Source organism: Cryptomeria japonica, chromosome 3 (genome assembly GCF_030272615.1).
Source record: "Cryptomeria japonica chromosome 3, Sugi_1.0, whole genome shotgun sequence".
NCBI lineage: Eukaryota > Viridiplantae > Streptophyta > Pinopsida > Cupressales > Cupressaceae > Cryptomeria > Cryptomeria japonica.
The window spans coordinates 417,867,419-417,890,231 of record NC_081407.1 but is presented as its reverse complement, the minus strand read 5'-3'; the positions used below and the strand labels follow the sequence as shown (position 1 = coordinate 417,890,231).

Below are 22,813 nucleotides of genomic sequence, written 5' to 3'. Positions count from 1 at the left end.
TTTCTTGGAAAATCGCTCTAGTCCCTTGGAGAGGGACAGGAGCACTTTTTGGAAAATCGCTCTGGTCCCTTGGAGAGGGACGGGAGCACTTTTTCATATCTTGGTGTATTTCTTTGTTCTTTTAAACCTTCAATCGCGTCCAAGGCATAAAACATCATTCGTCCTTCCATCCAAGTCAAGTTTTGCCATAAAATATCAAACAAAGAGGAGAAACTTGAAAAAGTGGCATGGTCCTTCAGTGAGGGACGGGAGCACTTTTTGTCATTTGGGTTGATTTACTCCTTTGTGAACCGCTTAATTTATATTCAATGGACAAAACATGCCTCCCTTAACCTCTTCAAATCATAAAATCACTTTAATCTTGCAAAGGTAGTGCAAATTTGAAATTTAGTGCTCTGGTCCTTCAGTGAGGGACGGGAGCACTTTTTGCCTTCTAAGCCAAAATGTCTCACTTTTCACCTTGAAATTCCTTTGCTAGGGAAGATTTCATCTTACTTCACACTATGAATAAAAGTTAATGTCCAAAAGAGGTCTAAAATTGTGCATATAAAGAAAAGTGCTCTGGTCCTTCAGTGAGGGACAGGAGCACTTTTGACCTTCTAGGCAAAAACTTCATCATTTCATCGTTTTCAATCAAGTCTGGATGCTCTATTACGTTCATTTCGTCCTTCACTATGCCTTTGATGTTTCAATTTGACCAAACAAGGCGAGGAATGGCTCAAATAAGTCTTTTCGCCCTGGTCCCTTGGAGAGGGACAAGAGTGCTTTTGCCTTGGTCCTCCTGAGAGGGACAAGAGCGCTATGCGCTCTGGATCCTCAGTGAAGGACAGGAGCGAAATTTGACTTTTCGAACTCTCCGACAGGATAATTTTTATGGAATATAATATTTAAGTATTATACTTTAAGTTATATTCCATATATACTTTCAGGATGTTTGAGAGTGGTTTTAGACCTCCAGGAGTTATATTGCAAAATCTAGTTTTTTGAGGTTTTTCAGTTTCCAGACTTAGTCAAATTTCAGGATCAGGACATTCCAGACTTAGTCAAATTTCAGGATCAGGACTTTCCTCAAGCAGACCTGCTATCCATGATCTCCCCGATAGCACTCAAAAATGCAAAGGCCAACTGACAAAACCCTAAAAGACCTAGAAAACAAACCCTAAAAGCAAAAAGCAGGGGTCCCCATTTGCAATGCGGCGATGTGTGAAAATGTCACAACAGAAGGAAAGGACAAGAGACTGAAATTACATAATTAAATCTGATCGCTGGTTAGTACAAACCTATCTCTGATATTTCCATCAAGCCTATCTTCAACTTCCAGCCCCATTAACCTGACCTGTGAATGAGACAACAATCTGGAAATAAAGGAGTACTAATTCTGAAAATTGAAAGTTGATCTAGCCTATAGCTCTGATACCATGTTAATTTTAGTACTTTCAGATTAGATGAAACTCAGAAAATCAGAATTTGTTTCTAACTAGGTTAATTAGATTTATTGGTTTTCAGATTTAAGCATAGTAAGAAATGAATGCAAAAGAGACAAGACAAAGTTACCTTGGGAAAACCTCCTAGGAGGAAAAACCCAGCCAAAAAAGATCCTTAGATCTGATTATGGTTTTAGATTCAATTGACAATTACACACTTATCTGGAGTATAGAAGTTGCAGTCACAAGGAAGATGATATAGAAGACTACACAGCTAGTTTGTTGACAGTGATCATGATTTACAGTCCTTCTAACTTGTCTTGCTGTGCATGCACCTTTCAACTAGTTCACAGTCCTTTGCTTGAGCCTTCAATGGAGATCCCTGTCTTTGATGATAACTTGTGATCACCAATTAGATCTGCTGCACATACATGGAGTTCTCTGTGATCACCAATTAGATCTGCACATACATGGAGTTCACTGTGATTACCAATTAGATCTCCACAACATGGAGTTCGCTGTGACCTAACTAATAATCTGCTGCCTATGAATGAAGTTCGCTGTGATCTGCTGCTTGCAAAGGAGTTCGCTACCCAAGAAGGATATATTTCGCATTTACTTGAAACTGCGTTATTGATATTGTGAGAGGTATATGTCTTATTTATAGGAGAGTAACCACTCCTAATCAAGTCGGCTTATGATGAATTAATAACCTTTAATTTATTTGCATCACTTTAACCGAAACCCTTTATTAGATAGGGTCGGCCCTATTCATGTAAGCATGTTATCTTGCACATAGCGTGGTATTGAGGAGTAGCGTGGTGTTAAGGAGTGCGTGATGTATAGGGCCCAGCCCTAAGAGTGGCGTGTGGGATGAGAAGGGCCCAGCCCTAAGAGTAGTGTGTGAGAGGAGAAGGGCCCAGCCCTTGGCGGATTCCAATGTTGCCTTAAGGCAATTGGAATCCGCATTCTACCTAGTTACAATCAACAACTCCCAACGCTTTCCAAGTCTTGACTGTTACAAAGGGGTGGTGCGGTGGCATCACACCCGCCACCCTCCTCTTAATAAGAAGCATTACAATATGATAATAGTCTTGGCTTAATTTGCCGTAGCCTCCAATACTACTTACACTTAAACATATCAACTTAGATATATAAATATGTTTATATATATATGTGTGTGTGTGTGTGTGTGTGTATGCATGAATTACTGAATTACTTGAATATATATATTCTTATTTTACACAAAATAATTAAATGTATTTACTATTATTTTGTTTAATTAAATTATCTCAAGATATAATTTTAGTTTTGATTCCTTCTTAATAAATCATTAAGACAATTATGAAATAAGAGCCAGAACTAGACCAAATAACTGACAAGGTCACAACTCGACTTCCTGGGCTAAGGAAACCACAACCACTAACCCAGGCCAACTTATCTGAAGGTTCTAGGCTTCGATGGCAATTTTGTCCTCTTCCAAGGTCTACATTCCTCTCCTTGATGATACTCTCCCTCCCTCTGAGGGTGTTAGCTATATTGCATCCACTTAGACACAAAAAAGGTTGTTAGGCTGAATCTATCCATCCATAATTCCCAATATTAAATAAAAACATATGAACCAATCATTAATATAAATATACACGCCAAAATTATGCATCCTTCTGATGTACATATCATCAGCAATGTAAGAGGGATGCAACAGGTTTGTTGGAAAATGGCAAGTATGTGGAGAATAGAGATGGAGAGACTCACAGACACTAACTTTGAGTTGTGGAAGCTCAAGATGAAGGATAAACTTTGAGATCGAGATCTATGGATTTATTGTATCCAAATCCAAGTTCTTTGCAATGTCAAAAGTTGACTAGGATTTATTAGACATAAAGGCAAAGGGCCTCATTAGGCTTTGCTTGGCAGATTCCATTTTCTTGAATGCAAATGAAGAATTCATCACACAAGCTCCTTGAAAGAAGTTGGGAGATTTGTATTAGGTTAAATCCTTGGTTAACAATTTTTTTATGAGAAAGAAGCTATACACCTTGATAATTGATGAAAGTGGTTTTGTGGTAGAGCATTTGAATGTGTTCAATATGATTATGACCCAATTGCACTGTATTGGAGTGAAAATGGAGGAGTACCACTACATTACACTGTTGTTATTTGTCAAACTCATGGGATCACTTGGTGATGGCAATCAGAAGCACTATTTTGAAACTCAAAATAGATTAGGTAGTGGTTTGGTTACTATTAAAGGAGTATGGTGGAAATCTTTCAAATCTACAAGGAAGCCCTAGTTGTTCGTGGAAGAGCGAAGGAGAAAGAAAAGGAGGACAACAAAAAGAAAAAGTCTAGATCCAAATCTCTTGGAATGTCCAAGGCAAAGTCTTGGATTGCAACAACATTAGGCACTTCTACAAAGATTGAAAAGAGGAAAAAATTAAAAAGGAAAAGAAAATTGATGTATGAATCCAAAAAGTCTTCTCAAGATTGATACAAATTCCTTTGTCATGGCCTTGGCAACTCATGCATTAGAAGGTTCATGGTTGATAGATTCTAAAACTTCCTTCCATATGACCTTCCATTGGGGTTGTTTTAGGAAGTATGAAGAATATGATTGTAGGAAGGCCTCGGCGATGACTCACTTGAGCATAGTTGGCCATGGTAGAGTGCAAATTTAATTCCCTAATGGATGAGTGAAGGGGATCAATGGTGTGGAGTGCATCCTATGTTTGTTATGAAACTTGGTAGTTGTTAGAAAACTTAATGATGTGGTGTGTGGGTTGTTTTTTTCTAGAGGGTGTAAGATAGTGTGAGGAGCTATGGCACTCACAAATGGTGTTCATGTGGGTATTTGGATGCATGCATTTAGTGCAATAGTTCTTCTATTCGTGTAGTGAAGAAACTTGTAGAGTACACACCTTTACCATTGAAATTGGCAATAAAGAGGAGTGTTGTGCCGACAAATGCTTGTGCTTTTTGTTTACCTAAGTGAGCTCTTGCGTCAAAGAGCAAGTTACTTGCAGAGAAGAAATTTGCATAATCTATTCGTGTAGTGAAGAAATTTGCATAATACACACCTTTACCATTGAAATCAGCAACAAAGAGGAGTGTTGTGTCTACAAATGGTTGTGCTTTTCGGTTACCTAAGTGAGCTCTTGCTTTAGAGAGCAAGTTACTTGTAGAGAAGACAATGCTAAAACGCTAGAGAATGGACCGGTCTAAGGACCCAAAAAACTAAAAGTCTTGTTGAATGGATAAATGATTGTACTCTTGAATTTGATTTTGTGAACATTGTATATATGAAAAACAAAATTGTGTTTAAGTTTTATTCTAGTTGTCACAAATCTTTTTGGGTGTTGGGACTTGATTGATTTAAATGTATTTGGTCTTGTTAATGTTCCTTCAATTTCTAAATCTTTGTACTATGTATCTTTTATAAATGATTTTTTAGGACATGGGTGTATTTCCTTAGAAGTAAATTTGAAGTCTTTAGTCAATTTAAGGAGTTGAAGGCACTTGTTGAAAATGAGGCTAGTAGGAAGATTAAGATTTTGAGGATTGACAATGGTTGTGAGTCTTGTTCAGCAAATTTTGATAGATTTTGTAAATAGTATAGGATCAAGAGACATAAGACAACTCCATACAACTCCATATACCCCTCAACAAAATGGAGTTACAAAGAGAATGCAAATGACATTGATGGAGAGGTCTAAGACTATGCTTAATGGAGCCATCTTGGAACATAAGTTTTGTGTAGAAGCAGTTGGTACAACTTGTTACCTAATTAAAGTTCTCCTACATCAACTCTTGTTAACAAGACCCCTATAGAGGCATGGATGGGCAAAAAGTCCACATTACAACATCTTCAAGTTTTTGGTTGCGATGCATTAGGGAGAGGTAGTCAAAGTTTGAGATCAATGTTGTGAAATGTATCTTCATCATCTATGGTGCTAGCATGAAAAGGTATAGACTTTGGGACCTCATGGCCAAAAATGTTTTGTACATCATAAATGTTATATTTAAAGAGATTAAGCCTTCTCCCATAGTGTTGCTTCCAAAAGAGGATGGGAATTAAAAAGGTTCAACTAACCCAAAAGATGAGGATGGTTGAACTAGAAGCTTGTGAAGGACTTGAAGAGGAGAGTTTAAATAGATCTAAAGAGGATGTCGAACCTCCATCGCAACTCTTGAGGAGGTCCACTCAATAGAGACAACAATTAGAGAAGTATACTCCTTATTGGAGATGTTTTTTGGCTTTGATTATTGATATCAATCAGCCTAGAACTATGAAGAAGGCAATGGAGATGGGTGATTTTGAGTCGATGAGAGCAACTATGGATGAGGAGATGGCTGCTTTGAGGAAGAATGACATGAGACTTGATACCATTGCTAGAAGGAAGAAAGTCAGTTGGATGCAAATGGGTGTTTAAAAAGATTAGTTTAGATTCTGGTATTGAAAAGTAAAAGGCAAGATGGTTGTGAAGGGATATTCCCAAGTTGAGGGGATAGACTACCTTACTTCCTTCACATTTGTTATACTTTGTTTATTCAAGGTCATGTGAACAGATGCACCTGAGTTGATCAACGATGCATTCTCACCTGCACGAATGACCAAAGCTGCATTGAATGCATCACCATCTTCTTTTTTAGACTCCAAATCAAAACCAACTTTCTTCTTTTTCTTTTCTTCTTTGTGCTCCTTATAGAAGTGATTAGGCTTGCCACAGTCCCAACAATTGTCTTTGAAATTTTCAAGAGATTTAGATCTCCCTTTAGACTTGGATTTCAATTTGTCATGTTGCTTGTTGTTCTTCTTGCCTCTTTTGTTTTTCCTTGAACATTCAAAACCTCTTGAGAACTTAGAGAGACCTACCTCCTCATCTCCTATTAGAAAGCCAAGAACCAACAACATCCTCTACCTTCAAAGTGACAGAAGTGCTCCCAATGGCCATGACTAGGCTATCACACTAGTCTAGCAACAAACATAACAGATTTGACATTTTTCGTCCTCATCCATCTTTACACCCATAAAGTTTAATTAAGCCACTGACATTTTAAATGCTTCTAGATGTTTTGCAATCCGTCCACTTAATTCCATCCTTAAGAAATAGAGCTTCCTCAAGAATATTTTGTTCACCAAAGATTTGATTTGATAGATTTCTCCCAATTTCTTCTATAAAGATTTTGTAGTGGGTTCTTCTTGGACATTTATAAGAACAAAAACTGCAAGGTACAATTTGATTTGTGTTCCATTACATCAAACTAAGATGCTTGAGTAGCATCCATAGGCTTCTGATCATTTGCATCAACAACATCTCACAAACAGTGGTCAATTAATAGATCTTCCATTTTTTAGTTTCCACATCTCAAAATTTGTGTCTGAAAACTTTTCTACCTCAATCCTCCTTGGTGGGCATGCCATCTTTAGTTCCTACAATAAAGATCACAAACTTCTCCTTCTACACAAGCTCCCACTCAAATAATGATTAGCTATAAACCTCCTTGGTGGGCATGCCATCTTTAGTTCCTGCAATAAAGATCACAAACTTCTCCTTCTACACAAGCTCCCACTCAAATAACGATTAGCTATAGAAACTTTTTGCCCAAAAACTAGGACCAAAGATGATCAGGTTATGAAACCACTTGCAAGGAAGCAAGGTTTGCAGAAAGAACTTCATACACTAATTTTGAAAGGAGTGATGTACAAAAAACATAAAAAAATGATTCAAACTTATCATAGAGAATAGAGAAACGCATTCATAAGCATATAAAGAATGATACCATAACATAATGATTTAGGTGGAGAAAACCCTTCTGGAAGAAAAAACCGCACTCTGAAATCTGCACAATTTATTAACAAATCTAAAAGAGGATTTCAATACACTTGCCATGCAAGTCTTTACATGAGTATTTTACCAGCAATAAACTTGGAAGATTTTGACACCATTTCAACAACACCTGTGTACCTGCAAATTCTCATTATCAAACCCACTTTCCTAAGTACCAATTTATAGACAAATGTGCAAGCTGAAAACCATAAAAACCATGTTACAAAACCCCCAAAAGATGGTGCCCAACTTGGGTACAATTTCCAGTGCCACCCTTAAAAATTCCTTACAACCCACTAAAAATAGTATATCAATCAATCCTGTAACTTCCAATTTGACCCGCTCAACATGGGTGCCCAACTTGTCATAACAAACCATCTCAAAATAGATATTATATGACAATAATAATGCCTGTCATAGCTGGTCTAGATTTCAAAATAACTCCCCCTATTCTTGGCATTTATGCGTCGATTCTATCATAACTTGTCATAGAATCCCACAGAAGAGGGGCATTCCAAGTCTGCTAAATATATCCATCTTATGACAGCATACAGATACAACTAATATAACAAAGTACTGACAGATGGCATCAAATGCCTTACACAAATTTCAATGCTGCATTTTAAGTGGAATACATTTTTTTTTGATGGAGGATTTTGTATCATCCACAAAGAACTTATAGCTAGAGCACAAATAGAAATTAAAATACATTATAAATTGTGTCAATAATTATTGAAAAATGGCAAATAATAGTAAATAAATAAAATAGGGTACTTGCAAATGTTGAGACACCTTAATTACCAATACATTGCTGTATGAACATGGATAGATGTGTTGACATTCAAATTTACATGGCCTTTCTTTTAACAATTGAAATGGTTCTTCATTCCACAAAATGAACATGGATAGATATATCAACATTCAGATTCTATATAGCCCCTTTTTACAATTGATGAAAATAACAGAAGGCTTATCTCTTGTATACCTTCATGGGCTGACCTTATGCTTATTTGCACAAGTTTAATGGGGTGGAATGCAAATGAAAGAAGATACCAGACTACGAAGAACAAAAACCAATAGAACACGTATTGTAAATCAGGCAATCCACAAGCTGCTTTTGTATTAATCTTTGTAAAATGAATAACAGTACTTCAAGAGTTCACAAGAAAGAAGTTGCATAAAACTAAATTATCTAGCTAAATGGCCTTGAATCATCAATTCGCGGAACCTCAAATGGCCTAAATTCTACAACTTATAGAGTTTACCCTACCTTCTGGGAAGGCATCATGCCTGCAAACTAGGATTACAAAAAGGAGGGAGTTGTAGTCGACATGCAAGTCGCTGCCTGTGAACTCCAGTTAAGTGCTACTAAACTGGTACTCAATGTCCACTTCTAAAATGGTGCTCCAGGAGCAAGAATTTCGAACCATACAAATATAACGCCCAAAAAGCAAGTATGAGATGCACCTCCAGTTGACAGCTCAGTAGTGGTAGTGGTGACGGTGATCCAGCATGCATTAGTCTTTTTACAACTACCTGTTCATCATTCACTTCTTCTTATGGTTCTGGTAGTCGTTGATAAAGTAGTCCAGGGAAGCGGTAGGTGGGTCAACAATGTAACTTATCCTGAATTTTGATACTTTAAGTATCTCTTTTATACTTTCCACCTTGCTGACCATTTGATCCATTATTGTCTCAGCTTCTTGACACTGGAAAATTACATACATACCTATTCATTGTGTCCATAGTAACCTCTACAGTCTCTGAAAAATGATCAGCAACATATGAATCCCACTTGCTAAGTACTGCCTCTTGATGCAACACTCCGTCTTGCTTAAGGCTGTGGCCATGTCTTCCCAACAATTTAACCAAGAACTGCTCATACTGCTCAAGTGCATCAAGGAGTAGAGGATATTCTTTAAGAACCTTGATGCGGCTTTGCTCCATTACTTCTATCTTCAGGTCTAAAATATCTATACATGATTGCAATTTATCAATAGTCTCTCCTCCCAATAAATTCTCTTTTGTAATCACTTCTTCTTCTAACCCTCTGCTTTTCTTTAGAATCTTATGCTGTTTGGACAACTAAAAAAGATGTTCCCTTATTGTGGAACAGTAAATAAGAGCATTTTCATTAAAATGAGCTTCTTCAACAATTTTCATTGTATTTTGCAAGAATAGTTTTACTTTATTCAATTGATCTTCCGCCCAAGTCTTAACTGTTGTAGCCACTTTCTCATCTCATATAATGCCTTAATATCACCCTGCGGAAGCGATGAAGTAGATGGCAAAGCATCGTCAGTTCTAGAATCAAGAGGCTTGGCTATCTCCTTGATTAGTTGTTTATATTGCCTTTATTGTGTCATGACCTCTGCCTTTGTTTTATATTCCTTCTCCATTCTTGTTCGGACAGTGGAAGTCGCAGCAACTAGAGTATCAATTCCCCCCACTTAGTTTGCCTACCCAAATTAACTTCTGATACTTGGTACCTAGGGGTGGCTTGGGAGGTTTCCTCAGAATTTTGAGCCGGTGCTGCTATGCTAGCAATTACATCTCTTGAGTCTGTAGCTGATCATCTCAATAATTTAATCTGAGTGATTTTCCATGATCCTATTCGGATCACTCATGGAGGTTGCAAGCCTATAAAGCTTTGAATGAGACGACTGTGAAGATCTGCTATACTCTTTCAAGGTTAGAACATGTAATAGACTAGATCTGTAGTGTGAAGTTCTTCAACAACACCTATCTCAAATTGGGATACCAACAAATCCTATTACACCTATAGATATTTGGGAGACAACCTTCTTTGGCTTTAGTAGTGGGCCCCATGACATTCACACTAATGATGAACGAGATTCATGACTTAATTCATTTTAGTCTATCTTGATGACATATTTATTTTTAATAAATAGGGTGAGATCTACATCATATTCAACCAGTTCTCAGCACTTTGCAAAAACACAAACTGTATGCAAATTTGGAGAAAAGTCCTTTTGATATGAAGGAAATATACTGTTTAGGATATATTGTTGATGCACATGAATTACATGTGGATTTGACTAATATTCATGTTATTCAAGAATGACCTACACTAAACACCCTTACAGTACTTAATATTTTATCGGGGTTGGCAATTTTCTACAAAAAGTTTGTACTTGGTTAAAGTGTTTACATACTTGCGAGTACTCGCTGAAAATTTTATGTAGTGAGCAACTCGCAAGTAAACACGCGTACCCACAACCCTTGAAAACTTGCCGAAAACTCGCCAAAGAACTGCCAAAAATCTGCAGGAAGATTTACATGGCTCAAACGTGAAAAAAAAAGGTAAACGTGCGTTTTGTCGCTCTTTTCCTTAAAACCAGTGTTCCACGGGCGTTGGGGACGGGGGGACGCGTTTCCGGGATGGGGGGACCAAGGGCCTAAGTTTGGGGACGGCGGGGGGACGGTGGTGGGACAACGATGGGGGGTGGCGGGGTGGTGGTGCTCATAGAGTTATACATATACATATAGTACTTGAAAAACTAGTTTTGAAAAGATGTATGACAGTATAACAGTATAAGAATTAGATTTCAAATGAAACTATAGGAAATACCAAGATTACTTAGATTAGTAATTGCTAAATGCTAAATAAAATTTGGCAAATGAAATTGTCAAATTGGAGATTTCTATTATATCGAAAAAGGAAAACGAAAATATGAATATCTGATGCCATTGCAAAGTCTATAATAATAAAGATGATTACATGATTCATCATTACAATGAGTAGCCAAACACAAATACGTGTAGCAATAGCATTACAAAAGAGACTACAGTCAAAGACAAAATGACAAAACTCAAAATGTAGCTAATGGAGGCCTCTAATCATCTGCAAACTCCTCCTCACTAGAACTGTTGGACTCTTGAAGATCAAGGTCCCTCAAGCTCACACCAACTAGCCCTGCATCTGAAGTGGTAGGATCATCCTCATCAATCTGTGAAGGCTCTTCTGGCTCTACATCCCATCGTGCCGCTGGACTCTCCTTGTACACAAGTGTCTTGCGGTCCATGAGACGCAAAGCACTGTGTACAGCCACAAGCTTCTCTGCTCTCTTAGAGGTAAGTCTGTTCCTCTTAAGAGAGTGGATGAAGCTATATGTAGACCAGTTCCTCTCAGCAGTTGAAGAATTGGAAACCTGGGATAGCAGACGGATGGCTAGAGTGGTGGTCAAAGATTTTGGGCCATGACAATTCCACCACAAAAGTGGGTCCTCCTGTGCCATAGTGTCTATATCCATCTTTGCCGCATCTGAATAACCTCTAAGAGTGGCAAATTTTCCCCACTCACTGCGCATTGTGCCGGCATCTCTGGAATCAAACATCTTCTCTATGCACCTAAAGAAACCCGCCTTCACCTCATCATCTTGAATCGGTGTCACTCTACCTGGTCTAGCCTTGTACCACTTAGGATTCAAGGCAAAGGCAGCCATATGCAAAGGAGTGTTCAACTTGTCCCATCTACGTTGAATGATAGGCCAGATTTTCTCATTGTAGAATGCTAGAGAGGGGTCCTTTACTCGCACAACAACCCTCATCTAGTCAAGCATAGAGTCAATGCACTCATACACCTCTCCAAGGTTAGGTGCATCCCCATCCCCATATTTGATCACCTGGAATATTGGAGAAATGATGGAGACAATGTATTTCGCATTAGTCCAAAACACATCACTCTTCACTATCTCCTTCACCCTTCTCCCCTGCTCTGTCTTGGCCTCAGCCCACCTATTCCACTCATTAGTCATAACCATGAGTTGCAATGCCTCTTGCAACTCAATCATTCTCTCCAAGAGAATGAAATAGGATGCATATCTAGTCTCAATTGGTTTCAAGAACTCCTTCACGAAGGTCCTGAAGAGTGCATGTGAAGTGTGGTGGTTGTAGATAAACATCTGCACATCTCTCGCATCGGTGACCACTCCTCTAATCCAGTCAATCTTCCCCATGTCCTTGAGTGCATTTTTCATGGCATGCACACAACATGGGGTCCACCAAATGTGTCTATAGGCTGCCTCAATGAGTCTCCCTGCTGCTCTGCACACATGGGCTGCATCTGTCACTACTTGGACCACATTTTGTGGCCCAACCTCCTCAATAGCCTCCCCGAGGACCTGCAATTGGAAATCAGCATCTTTACGATGCCCTATACAATCAACTGCTCTAAGGAAGTATGGGCCCTCTGCACATGTGACCATGACGTTGATGAGTGGACGATGGCTAATGTCCGTCCACCCATCCATAACTATGCTGCACCTTGATGCCACCCAACATGCCTTTATCTTCTCCATCAAAATATTGATCTTGGAATAACATTTATCTAAGATCGAGGTCCTCATTTTCGTCTCCCTTGGTGGCACATAAGATGGTCCTCCCTTGGCCACCATAGCCATCATCTCCCTATAATAAGGAGACCGTGTAACATGAGATGGAATGCCATTGGCAAAGAAGAACTTGCCAATGGATTCATCTATCTCATCTCTTAGCTGCACATTAAACATATCAGCAATGGGGTTGCTCTGTGGTGTCTGCAACCTACGTTTCCCAGCCCTGGCAGCAGTAGAAGTGGAAGTGGATGGAGATCCAAACATCATTCATCCTGTCTGCAAAGCATGAGAAGTATGTGGCAGATTCTGGTTGCCCTGAAGTGCTGCCCTAGCAGACAAAGTAGTAGGCATTGAAATATTTGTGTCATCTGGAACCCCCCAAAGCCTGTTAAACTCAATTTTGTACTGTATATTTTTCGCTTCCTCCAAAAACTTATAATGTTTCACGCCTTTTCCTCTCCAAAATAGAAAGTGTGCATTCACCCTACTAATGCTACCGAACCATTCAGTGTCACAAATGTTGCACTTCCACTTCCTTGTTCCCCCACTTGAATGTGATGTGCCTTGTATTGATATTCGTGAAGCAAACTGTTTTAGAGGAGACTTAGGATCAAAATGACCCCTAGCATATGGTGCCAACAACTTTGAAGGGCAACCTGTACTAGCTGGTGCACTCGCCATAGAACTAGATTGGGCTCTAGGATCAGCCCCATGGTCACCCCCCTCATTTTCAGGTTCATATTTTGAATCATTCTTACTATGAGAATGGATTTCCATGTCATCTTCACTCATGCCTTGGGAGCTCATTGTGAAATTGACACTGCATTTCACAAAATAAAAATAAAAATAAAATCAGCCTAGTTTAACAATATATTTTTTTTCCTATTCATCTCAAAATGAGATTTGATGTTGAATCTTGAGGGCAAAATGATAAATGAATCAATGTTGAATCTTGAGGGCAAAATGATGAATGAATCATTCATCATTTTGCCCTCAAGATTCAATATCAAATCTCATTTTGAGATGAATAGGAAAAAAAATCCAAAAATGACATAGAACAATGAAAATCAAAATATAAAACCAAAAACAAAACAAGAAAAAGTTGAAAAACCCTACCTTGTGCTTGAAAAATCTCTCCGAAATGCAGAAGAATCTTCTTCCTCTTCTTCTTGCTTCTTCTAGCTCCTATCACGCTTGCAATCACTTTTCTCACCCCTTCAATCAATCTTCTTCAAGTTTTTCCTCCTCTTCAGCTTGCTGGAAAAAAAACCAGTTTTCCAAAATGAGAGTGGAATCTAAAAAACATGGTTTTGTGTTGTTTTGGGTGAAAGGGTGGGGCCCACGTTCAATTAGGGTTACCCCTTAACCCCCCAAAAAGTCACATTTTTATTAAAAATTGCCTTTTTAAATTACATTTGGCGTGGGGTGACGGGGGACGTCTGGGCGTCTCCCCGTCCCTCGAGAGACGTGCAGACGTCTCTCGAGGGACGGGGAGACACCCAGACTTACACGTCTCCCTGGGAGACGTGGAGACATCTCGGCGGCGATTGTGTGGCGGTGGCGGGACGGCGGGGGACGTTGCGTCCCCGTCCCCCCGTCCCGGAGACATTTCCTCCTAGGAGACGTGGCGAGACGTTTCCACGTCTCCCTAGGAGACGCGGAGACATCTCGGCGACGATTGCATGGCGGTGGCGGGACGGCGGGGGACGTTGCGTCCCTGTCCCCCCGTCCCGGAGACGTTTCCTCCTGGGAGACGTGGCCAAAAAGGGGGGGGATGCATCCCCATGGAACACTGTTTAAAACCCTAGCCGCGGAAACACAAACCACAGAGCAGCGACGATGGGAACAGTGATAGTGAAGTGCAAACAGTTACAGGCTTCCAGTGACCACATCTTCTCCGACAATATACTCGACACCATTTTTTTGTTAATCTCAAAAAGAAAAATTTTGCAAGAAAAATCTAATCCATTTTGTAAAATCGATAGCATTCTATGAGATTTCAATTGTAAAAAAATATAGATAGCATTTGTTTCAGATTTCTGTAGCATTATTTGGATGTACAAAAATATAGATTGTGTATTGTTTTATGTAATATACCCCTTTATTTTTTCCATTTTTTTCCACAATTACATTCAACACAACACTTGTTATGGTTAGGAAATGAAAACCAAATGCTACTGAGAGTAACCCTCCACTTTCTGATCACTGAGAGCCCAATCTGGGAGGGTGAGAGCATATAGTGACGAGGGGATCGTTAGATGCCAATAACTGAAAATGATTACAATCTTCGGGCGGCAAGCCAGCCCCTTTTGCTTATACAGCGGGATATTGAAAGCAATGCAATCACTTGGCGGTAAACCAGCCAAGGACAAGCCAAAGAACTGAAGAGTGCAATCACTCAACCGCTTGTTCAGCGGGAGGACTAGAAATGAAATTCAAATCAACTCTACCGCTTATGCAGCGGGAGGACAGTATTACAATATCCCAAAATAGGCGGCAAAGCCAGCCTCTTCCACTTATGCAGTGGGACTTAAAACAATAATCCAATCAGATGGCTGTTAGTACTACTAACCAGCTTACAATGCATAATATGGATTACAAACTAAGAGAAAATCACTATTCCAAGATAGGCGGCATGGCCAGCCTCTTCCACTCATGCAGTGGGACAAGAAAGAACAATAGGAACTGCTGTTAGTACTACTACCAGCATTACAATATGAATCATAGAAGTAAAGAATGGAGGACCAACAACTGCAAACAATAACCAAGTTCCTTCTTTTCACACCAATAAACTTACACACCCCAAAATCAACTCCCAACACCAAAAAGCTCAAGGCACACCAAGAAAGCTCTTCACACAACCAACTACAAATTCTGAAATTAACAATAACAGATTGAAAATACGCAGACCAGCAAGCTACGGACACACTAAAATGCTCACAACTTCCCCAAATCAACTTCGAATTGCACCAAATCAAAAGCAAATGAGAGATATAACATAGACAACGCAAATAGAACCTCAAACCTGCACCGCGAACACCACAAACAATCAGCACACAACCTGAGGCAGCAATGAAAAAGATGTCCCAACTGAAAAAGTTCGATTTGCAGCAATAAATCCAAATCAGCAAACTTGCGGCTGTAAATTGGTAGACCTCATCGCCTTGGTAGTAGGAAACTTCAGAGCCAATACCCATAATGATATAATCAACAGGCAGGGAGATATGAATAGAAGATCACTTCAGCCACACCAAAAACCAGCAACACTGAAATCCACACCACACTGAAAAGCTGAAAATGCACGCTAAAATCGAACCACACATTCAGAAGATCCAATCACAGCTAGGAGTGATGTCTCACACTCGAAGTCTGTCAAGAGCCCTAGGAGGCATTCACCCTCGAAGATTGTCTAGAATCAATCTGACAGCATAACAGTGTAAATTGTCTGAGATATCAAAACAAGAGCCCAACACACTTATTTATAACTTTTTGGAGCCTCAAATTCAAATTGAATTCCCTCCAAATTGCCATGAAATGAAATGAAATGGCATTACACTTGTGTCCAAACCAAAATAACTTTAACTTGGCAAAAAATATATTTTTCCCCTTAGTGTCTGCCCAAATAATCAACCATCAAATGTAATGTAAAGTTGTAATTCTTTTTAATAAAAAATACCTCCATGGGCGTCCAGACTTAGGGAATAAAACATTAATCTATCCTCAAAGTGGTCATCAAAAGCATAAACAACATCACCATATAAATCAAATGTATCTTTTTTAATTCAATCCCTTATCTCTCCATAGTGGTGTCAAAATATTCAACCATAGGCTAAAGTTCTGCTAAATATTTCCAAAATGTGATGCCAAATTAACACAATTAATTCAACAATAGAATATGACGCCAAAATAAAATATTAACTTAAGTCATTTAAATGATAAATGACTAAGTCCAGTAAATTGCACTCTGGCACCCCATTATGAAGGTAAAATATTTCGCCAAATAGACTTAGGATAAAAATATTATTTTCTCTTTTCTTTTTTCCTAAGTCGTCCATCCATAAAATAATCAAATATTAAAACCTTATGCCTAAGGTAGTAATATGATAAAAATACCTTCACCTCAAATACTGATTATTGCCAAATTGAGCTGAGGATTGAAATGCTAGAAATTACCAAAACTGAACTGAGTTGGAGCTTTGAACTGAACTGCTAAAAATAGTCATTTGAGTGAACACATGATCCTACCAAAATACTGCTAGAAATAGCCACTGAGATGAGTTGCAGAATCCCTGCCAAAAGTAGCACTGCCAAAAATAGTACTTACTATAAATAGCATACTGCTAAAAATAGTAAGTGTTTCCAAAGTGATTTTTACCTATAAATAGCATACTGCTAAAAATAGTAAGTGTTTCCAAAGTGATTTTTACCACATTCTGAGTAGCTGCAAAACTTACTAAAAATAGTAAGTCCTGAAGAGGTCCTCAGATTGGTTTGCATGTTATACCATCGCAGAGCTCTCAAAAAACCCAGAAAACTCAGAGACCTCAACTGCTTCTGCCTCCACTTACTAAAAATAGTAAGTCAATCAAACTCCAAAACTTGCTATGCATGTACCCTCACTGCGAAGCTTTCTGAAAACCCAGAAGGAATCCAAAACCCAAATTGACAAATTCCAACACGCAAGCCTTCAAAATTGCAGAAACATCCTCCCAGAGGTAGGAAACCCTAATTTTTGCTTCCGACTAGCCTACAGGTCTCTTAAATAGGCTGACAGTCAGTTAAACTGATTACTGCTGAGAAGAGGACATTACATTTTATTATTATTAATGGTTTAATATTGTTTAAAATTTTAAATGTTTATATATTTAATATTTTTTAAAATTTTAAATATATATATTTATTGATTCAAATTTTAGTATTGTTTAAACTTTAAATGTATATACTAATTAAATTTAAAAGATATATTGAATTGTTCATAATATAGTTTTTAAATTGTTCATAAATTGTTTATAATAATTGATTAAATTTAAAAGATTCAAATATAGTTATTAATATTTATTATAGAAAATTTTAGTACTTTTTAAGTTGCCGAGTACTCTTTGAGTCCAAGTATGCGATCTATGCTTGGCTTCTCATAGATCACTTGGATCCTAAGTAAGTTAGCAAAGGTAATGTTAAAGCAACTTTCAGTTGGTTTGTCATACAATATAAACATTTAACTGAAATTCAAATGCAGATTCTATTTTGTACTAATGCTCAGGTTATTTGATCTTTAACAACCATCTTGATTGAGATTGATGCATCAGATGTTCACTTGGAGCAGTCATAAACTCAATTTTATCATCTCTAATTGCATACCATATTGAAGCTTTGCAGCATTTGACTGATGGGTTTATCCCATTTATCTGAGAGCTTTATGCCTATGTGTTTGAAGTATTATGTATTGAGAAGGGAGATCTTTGTTTACATGGATTGCAAACACTTGCAGTTCTTGTAGACATATTTGAGCAAGAGTGACATCATAAGGATCTAAATTTCTTCAATACTTCCACTTCATTGGACATAATTGTGCTTAAAGCATGTGGGATTGAGAACAACTCTGTCAGAATTGTACAAATTGGTTTCAGCTTTTGTAAAAACTATCATAAGTTGCATAATGGTAAGACAACTTGAGAGCGCTACTTTCGAGATGGACTCTCGTATCATTTGGAAAACTTGTGTACCACATGAAGCATAAGGTTAGAAATTGAGCTGAGAGGCTTATTTCAACAAGGTTGCAAGTCCTTCCTTCAACCCCCTTACCGAATCTCTATCTATTCGTCCGGTTTGGGTTCGCCTCCCCAATCTCCCCCTCCATTTCTGGGAGCCTTCTTGCTTTGAGGCTATCGGTAACTCCATTGGCAGTTTCCCTGAAGGTTGACGATGCAATGACCTCCATGGGTCACTCTACCTTTGCTCGCCTATTGATTGATATTGACACATCTCTAGCCCTCTCCAGGGATGTGTTGCTTATGGTTGGGGATAAGCCTTGGGCTCAACCGCTGGATTATGAGGGCCTCCCCTTTTGCTGTCGACAATGCTTCTCAATGGGACACTTGGCTTCAGCCTGCTCTCTCTCTCGCCGCAGAGGCACTGCTACTTGGTGGAAGGACTCTACTGAAGATCACTTGACAATTAATGCTTCTGACTCTGTCTCGGTTGAATCCTCTCGAGATGAGGTGCCCCTTACTGCTGATGATGCCTTTGCTGAGGCTACTACTGTTGTAGACTCTTCCGTCCCCTTGGCTCCTACACCCGTTGCTCCTGATCCTCAGCTTCGCTTGTCCCCTAGCAATTCTGTCCTCCTTCAGCAGCAATCTGACAGTGTATTTGCGGGGTCTCCCCCGCCTGATTTGTCTTTGAATATTCCTAATGATAGTGTTGCTTGGACGGTTGTTTGTCGCAGGTGGAAAGGAAAATCTACCTCCCTTCCCCAGCCCCCCCTTCGTCAAGGTGTGGACTCTCCCCACTCTTGAGTTGGGTTGGTTTGTCGATGGTTTGACAGTGGGTTTGTTTACCCTGTCTAACCTTGTTTGTTTGGGGTTTTCACCCTTTCTTGGTTCGTTTTTTTTTTCAGTTAGCCGTTCAGCTTTGTAAAGGGTCACCGCCCTTGTTATCACTGCTTTATTTATCAAAAACAAGGTTGCAAGTCATTTTGGAGTTGTCAACTTACTGAATTAGTCAAATTATGTTGAGTGATGAAACATACTTGTGCCATGGCCCATGACACAATTTGGTCTAAATGAGATGCATTTTGTGAAATGTACATGCAAATTAAGTTTCTGTAATGTGCTAGGCCAAGTGTACAAGGTGGAGTTTTGCAATCTGGAGATATCTAGGAGGAGTTAGGCATATCATTGTCATATGAGGCCCTAGAATTCTGTGTCATATTCTGTATGGTGTCTGATTGTTCCTCGTGTGATTTGAATTTCCATTTTAATCCCCATGGAAGTTTGACAATGCATAATAATTTATCTAGCATTATTAGTCCAGGTCCCATCAAGTTTGGTTTGCCTTTTATCTAATACATAGCAAAATGTGAAACACAATTTTACTCTCTTATGTGTGAGGTAGTAACAAGAAAGGAAGATATGATTATTAGGAGAGATAAGAATGTAATATATATAAAATTATAAAATGTTTGCCTTTTTTAACACATGGCATGATGCAAACACAGTTTTATTTTATCAGATGTAGAGTACCTAGTAGCTGGAAATGGTTGATTATGTTTTATGAGTATATATATGCTACATTTGTCATGTAAGATTTATATGAACATTTAAAAAGAAAAGTTTTGCTACTTCATTTCTAACTCTTGTTTGATTCTGCAGGGCTGTGGTTTAAAGAAGGCGAACTTTGTGAGTGGACACAAGATATAACACCTTGGCTGAGGGAATAAATTTTCAAGCTAAGATTCCTGCAAGAAATTTTGTGCAAGTGGGAATTTCACATCTTTTTGCAGAATTTTTATCTTATTCTTTGCCTTTTGGAGAAAATGCAATTCAATTCAGTGTTTGGTAATGCGTATGGAATTTCATAGTCAATGTACTAAAATATCTATAATCTCGATTCTAGTATTTAGGAATTCTTAATCAATTTCAATGAGAGTGCATTAGTGTATGCACAGCTAATTTTCCTTTTTATAAAGATCAGTGATAGATAACGATCACAGAGCTTTATTGTGAAGAGGATGGAGACTCATGGTTCTCTAGAGTCTAAATGCATGCCACAAACAGGGATTAACATATCTCTTGTTATGTTACATGCCTTTTTAATTAATGTTTTTGGATGTCAAATGTTAAGATTCAGGGTTTGTTGTTTCTTATGTGACGTTCATATGTTTTGCAGCAGTTATGAATTCATATATGCAACCTAACAATCATTCAAAATGCAGACTTTCCATCCTGTCTTATTCAAGATTTAGTAGAAAAATATGATGTTTGCTCACAACTCATATTTGAAAGTTAAGCAACGCTTCATACTTTGAGAGACATTTTCGTCCATATCACTGCTCATGTGTGAGTTTGTTATCTTGATTGCAATACTAGTTCAGTGTCAAAGGTCAACTGAGGTAATTTACAAAGCATTTTATGCACAAACGCAAAATATGACATTTTCAATTGCTCTTTGTGTTAGAAGGGTAGGAAACCATTGGATGTCTCCTTCTCACAGATTCAGGTTCTAGCAATGCACATACAACAATTACAAGCAATCTTTGTATCGGTAAATGATAAACACAATTAGTAAGGACTGCTTGAAAACAAAATAATCTATTTGCATATGTATCATGCTAGATTCCCTAGGAACAATGTACCATGCTTATAAATAGATGAATCTATCAAAGCTTATGAGAACCAACCTTTTCAAATACGCAATCAGTATAAGAGACTTTGTTGTGAGGCTTGATATAGATCTATAAAGAGTGTTAATGTGCAAGTTGGATGAAACAAACAATGTGCATAAGACAAGGAAGTGCTTACATAATTTGACACTTGTTTGTGCATAGATCCTCCTCTTGGGATAGAAGAAACAATGTTTTGGGTGAATTGTCTTGAGGTGAGGCCAAGGATAGGTGAATAATGCCCACAATGTCAATCATGAACAAGATCTTCCAAAAATACAACCCCAAATCTTTTTAAAAAAGAAAGCATTATATGATGGTAACACGTCACCCACACATTATTTTTTATTGTCACACTCAAAACTACTTAAGGGCAAACATGCACAAAAGGGAGTATATCAACAACGTGCAAGGGAATGGAGCAAGTGTAATGAGTACATGGTGTATAATTAGGTTGTGCACATCGCCATGTGGTACACTTTACACAATGATATAAACCCTATGGTGATGATAAGGCATTAATGTGTTTAACATCATAAGAAAGTGACATTCCCATGGTGATCACACATATTCCAAACATTAACTAATACTAATTTATTTGAATGATTACAATTTAAGCAATGATCATGGGAAATTATCAAGGATCTTTAAGAAAATGGTGCTAAGTGGTGCATGGGGGTGTAGAGGTGTGAAGGCACTTGCAAAATTGAGGAGCAACCTAGGAAGATAGGTGAATATTGATTGGTTGGGCAATGCATCTTTAGACATCCATGCCTTTGCCACAAGAGCTAATGCCATTCCACTTGGTGTTGGGAGATCGGGCAAAGAGTTTGTGTGCAAGCCATATGTCTAAAAACACGTGCAAAAGGATACTAGGAAGGGAAACAACTGGATTGGGGGGTTTGGGTATAGAGATGCAAATGGTAGAGTGAAAGGATTGAGCCTTGTTCATTAAATGGTGTGGAGAAGGATGCTCTAGCACAATAATTATGGAATGGTGGAAGAACAATTTCAAAGGTAGGGTAAGTAATAGGTTCGTCCTGAATGATTTTTTTTTATTGAATGCATTGATTCTTCCTTGAAACAAGAGATACTCTATGGCAACCCTCTTTTTTTTAGGGCACTAGCTTTCATCGCATAGATTGGGCTCCCTATTTTGATCCAATGAAATGTAGCATCTTGTGGGACCGTGTAGAATATTGGAACATTGATGCCCTAATTAAGATTGGAGATGCCTTGGGCTCATTCTTTGGGGTTGAAGAAGATTTCCTTAATGGAAAGGTAGGATCTATGACAAAATTGTATGTAGAAATTGATTTGGAATCCAGGATTTTGGAAACTAGAGATCATTTTTTAATGTGGAAGTTGGTTCCAGAAGGTAGTCAAAGAAAGGGGCTAGACTATTGGTAGGTGCCTTTTAAGGAAGACCACTGAAGTAGGTTGCTCAAGACTGGAAGTTGAGGCCAAATGTGTGCATGAGAAGAGTAGTTCGGAGGCTTCAGAGGCAAATGGTGGGCCTACGATGGAATTGGTTAACCTTGAACAAACAATTGAACTAGAGCAGTGCATAGAAGAGGAGAAGGTTGAACAAGGCATAGAGAAAGGGAAAGCATTGATGGTAGAGGAAGAGCCAAGAGGGATCTCAAAAAAATGTAAACATCTAGATTCATTAGACTTGGTGGTCAAGAACCCTAGAGATTCTAGAGAAAAGATGCTCGTCCCTAAGGAAGATCTTGTTATAGTCGTGGATGATTGTCCAAATTTTTCTTTGAGTCTGCACTCAAAATTGGAGGACAATGAGAACCCAATGGATGCAACCAAGAA

The 22,813-nt window shown here is 38.5% G+C and overlaps 1 protein-coding gene across 1 annotated transcript in view; it reads left to right on the top strand.

Annotated features, from left to right (window-relative positions):
* The window catches only part of LOC131070463 (nucleoside diphosphate kinase II, chloroplastic), a 44,044-nt gene extending 23,588 nt beyond the window's left edge, over positions 1–20,456 (top strand). Inside the window, exon 7 of the mRNA XM_058006025.2 lies at positions 19,980–20,456. Within this exon, the coding sequence (XP_057862008.1) occupies positions 19,980–20,047 (68 nt within the window). The 3' untranslated portion in view covers positions 20,048–20,456. The remainder of the gene's footprint in view (positions 1–19,979) is intronic.
* The last annotated feature ends 2,357 nt before the right edge of the window (positions 20,457–22,813 follow it).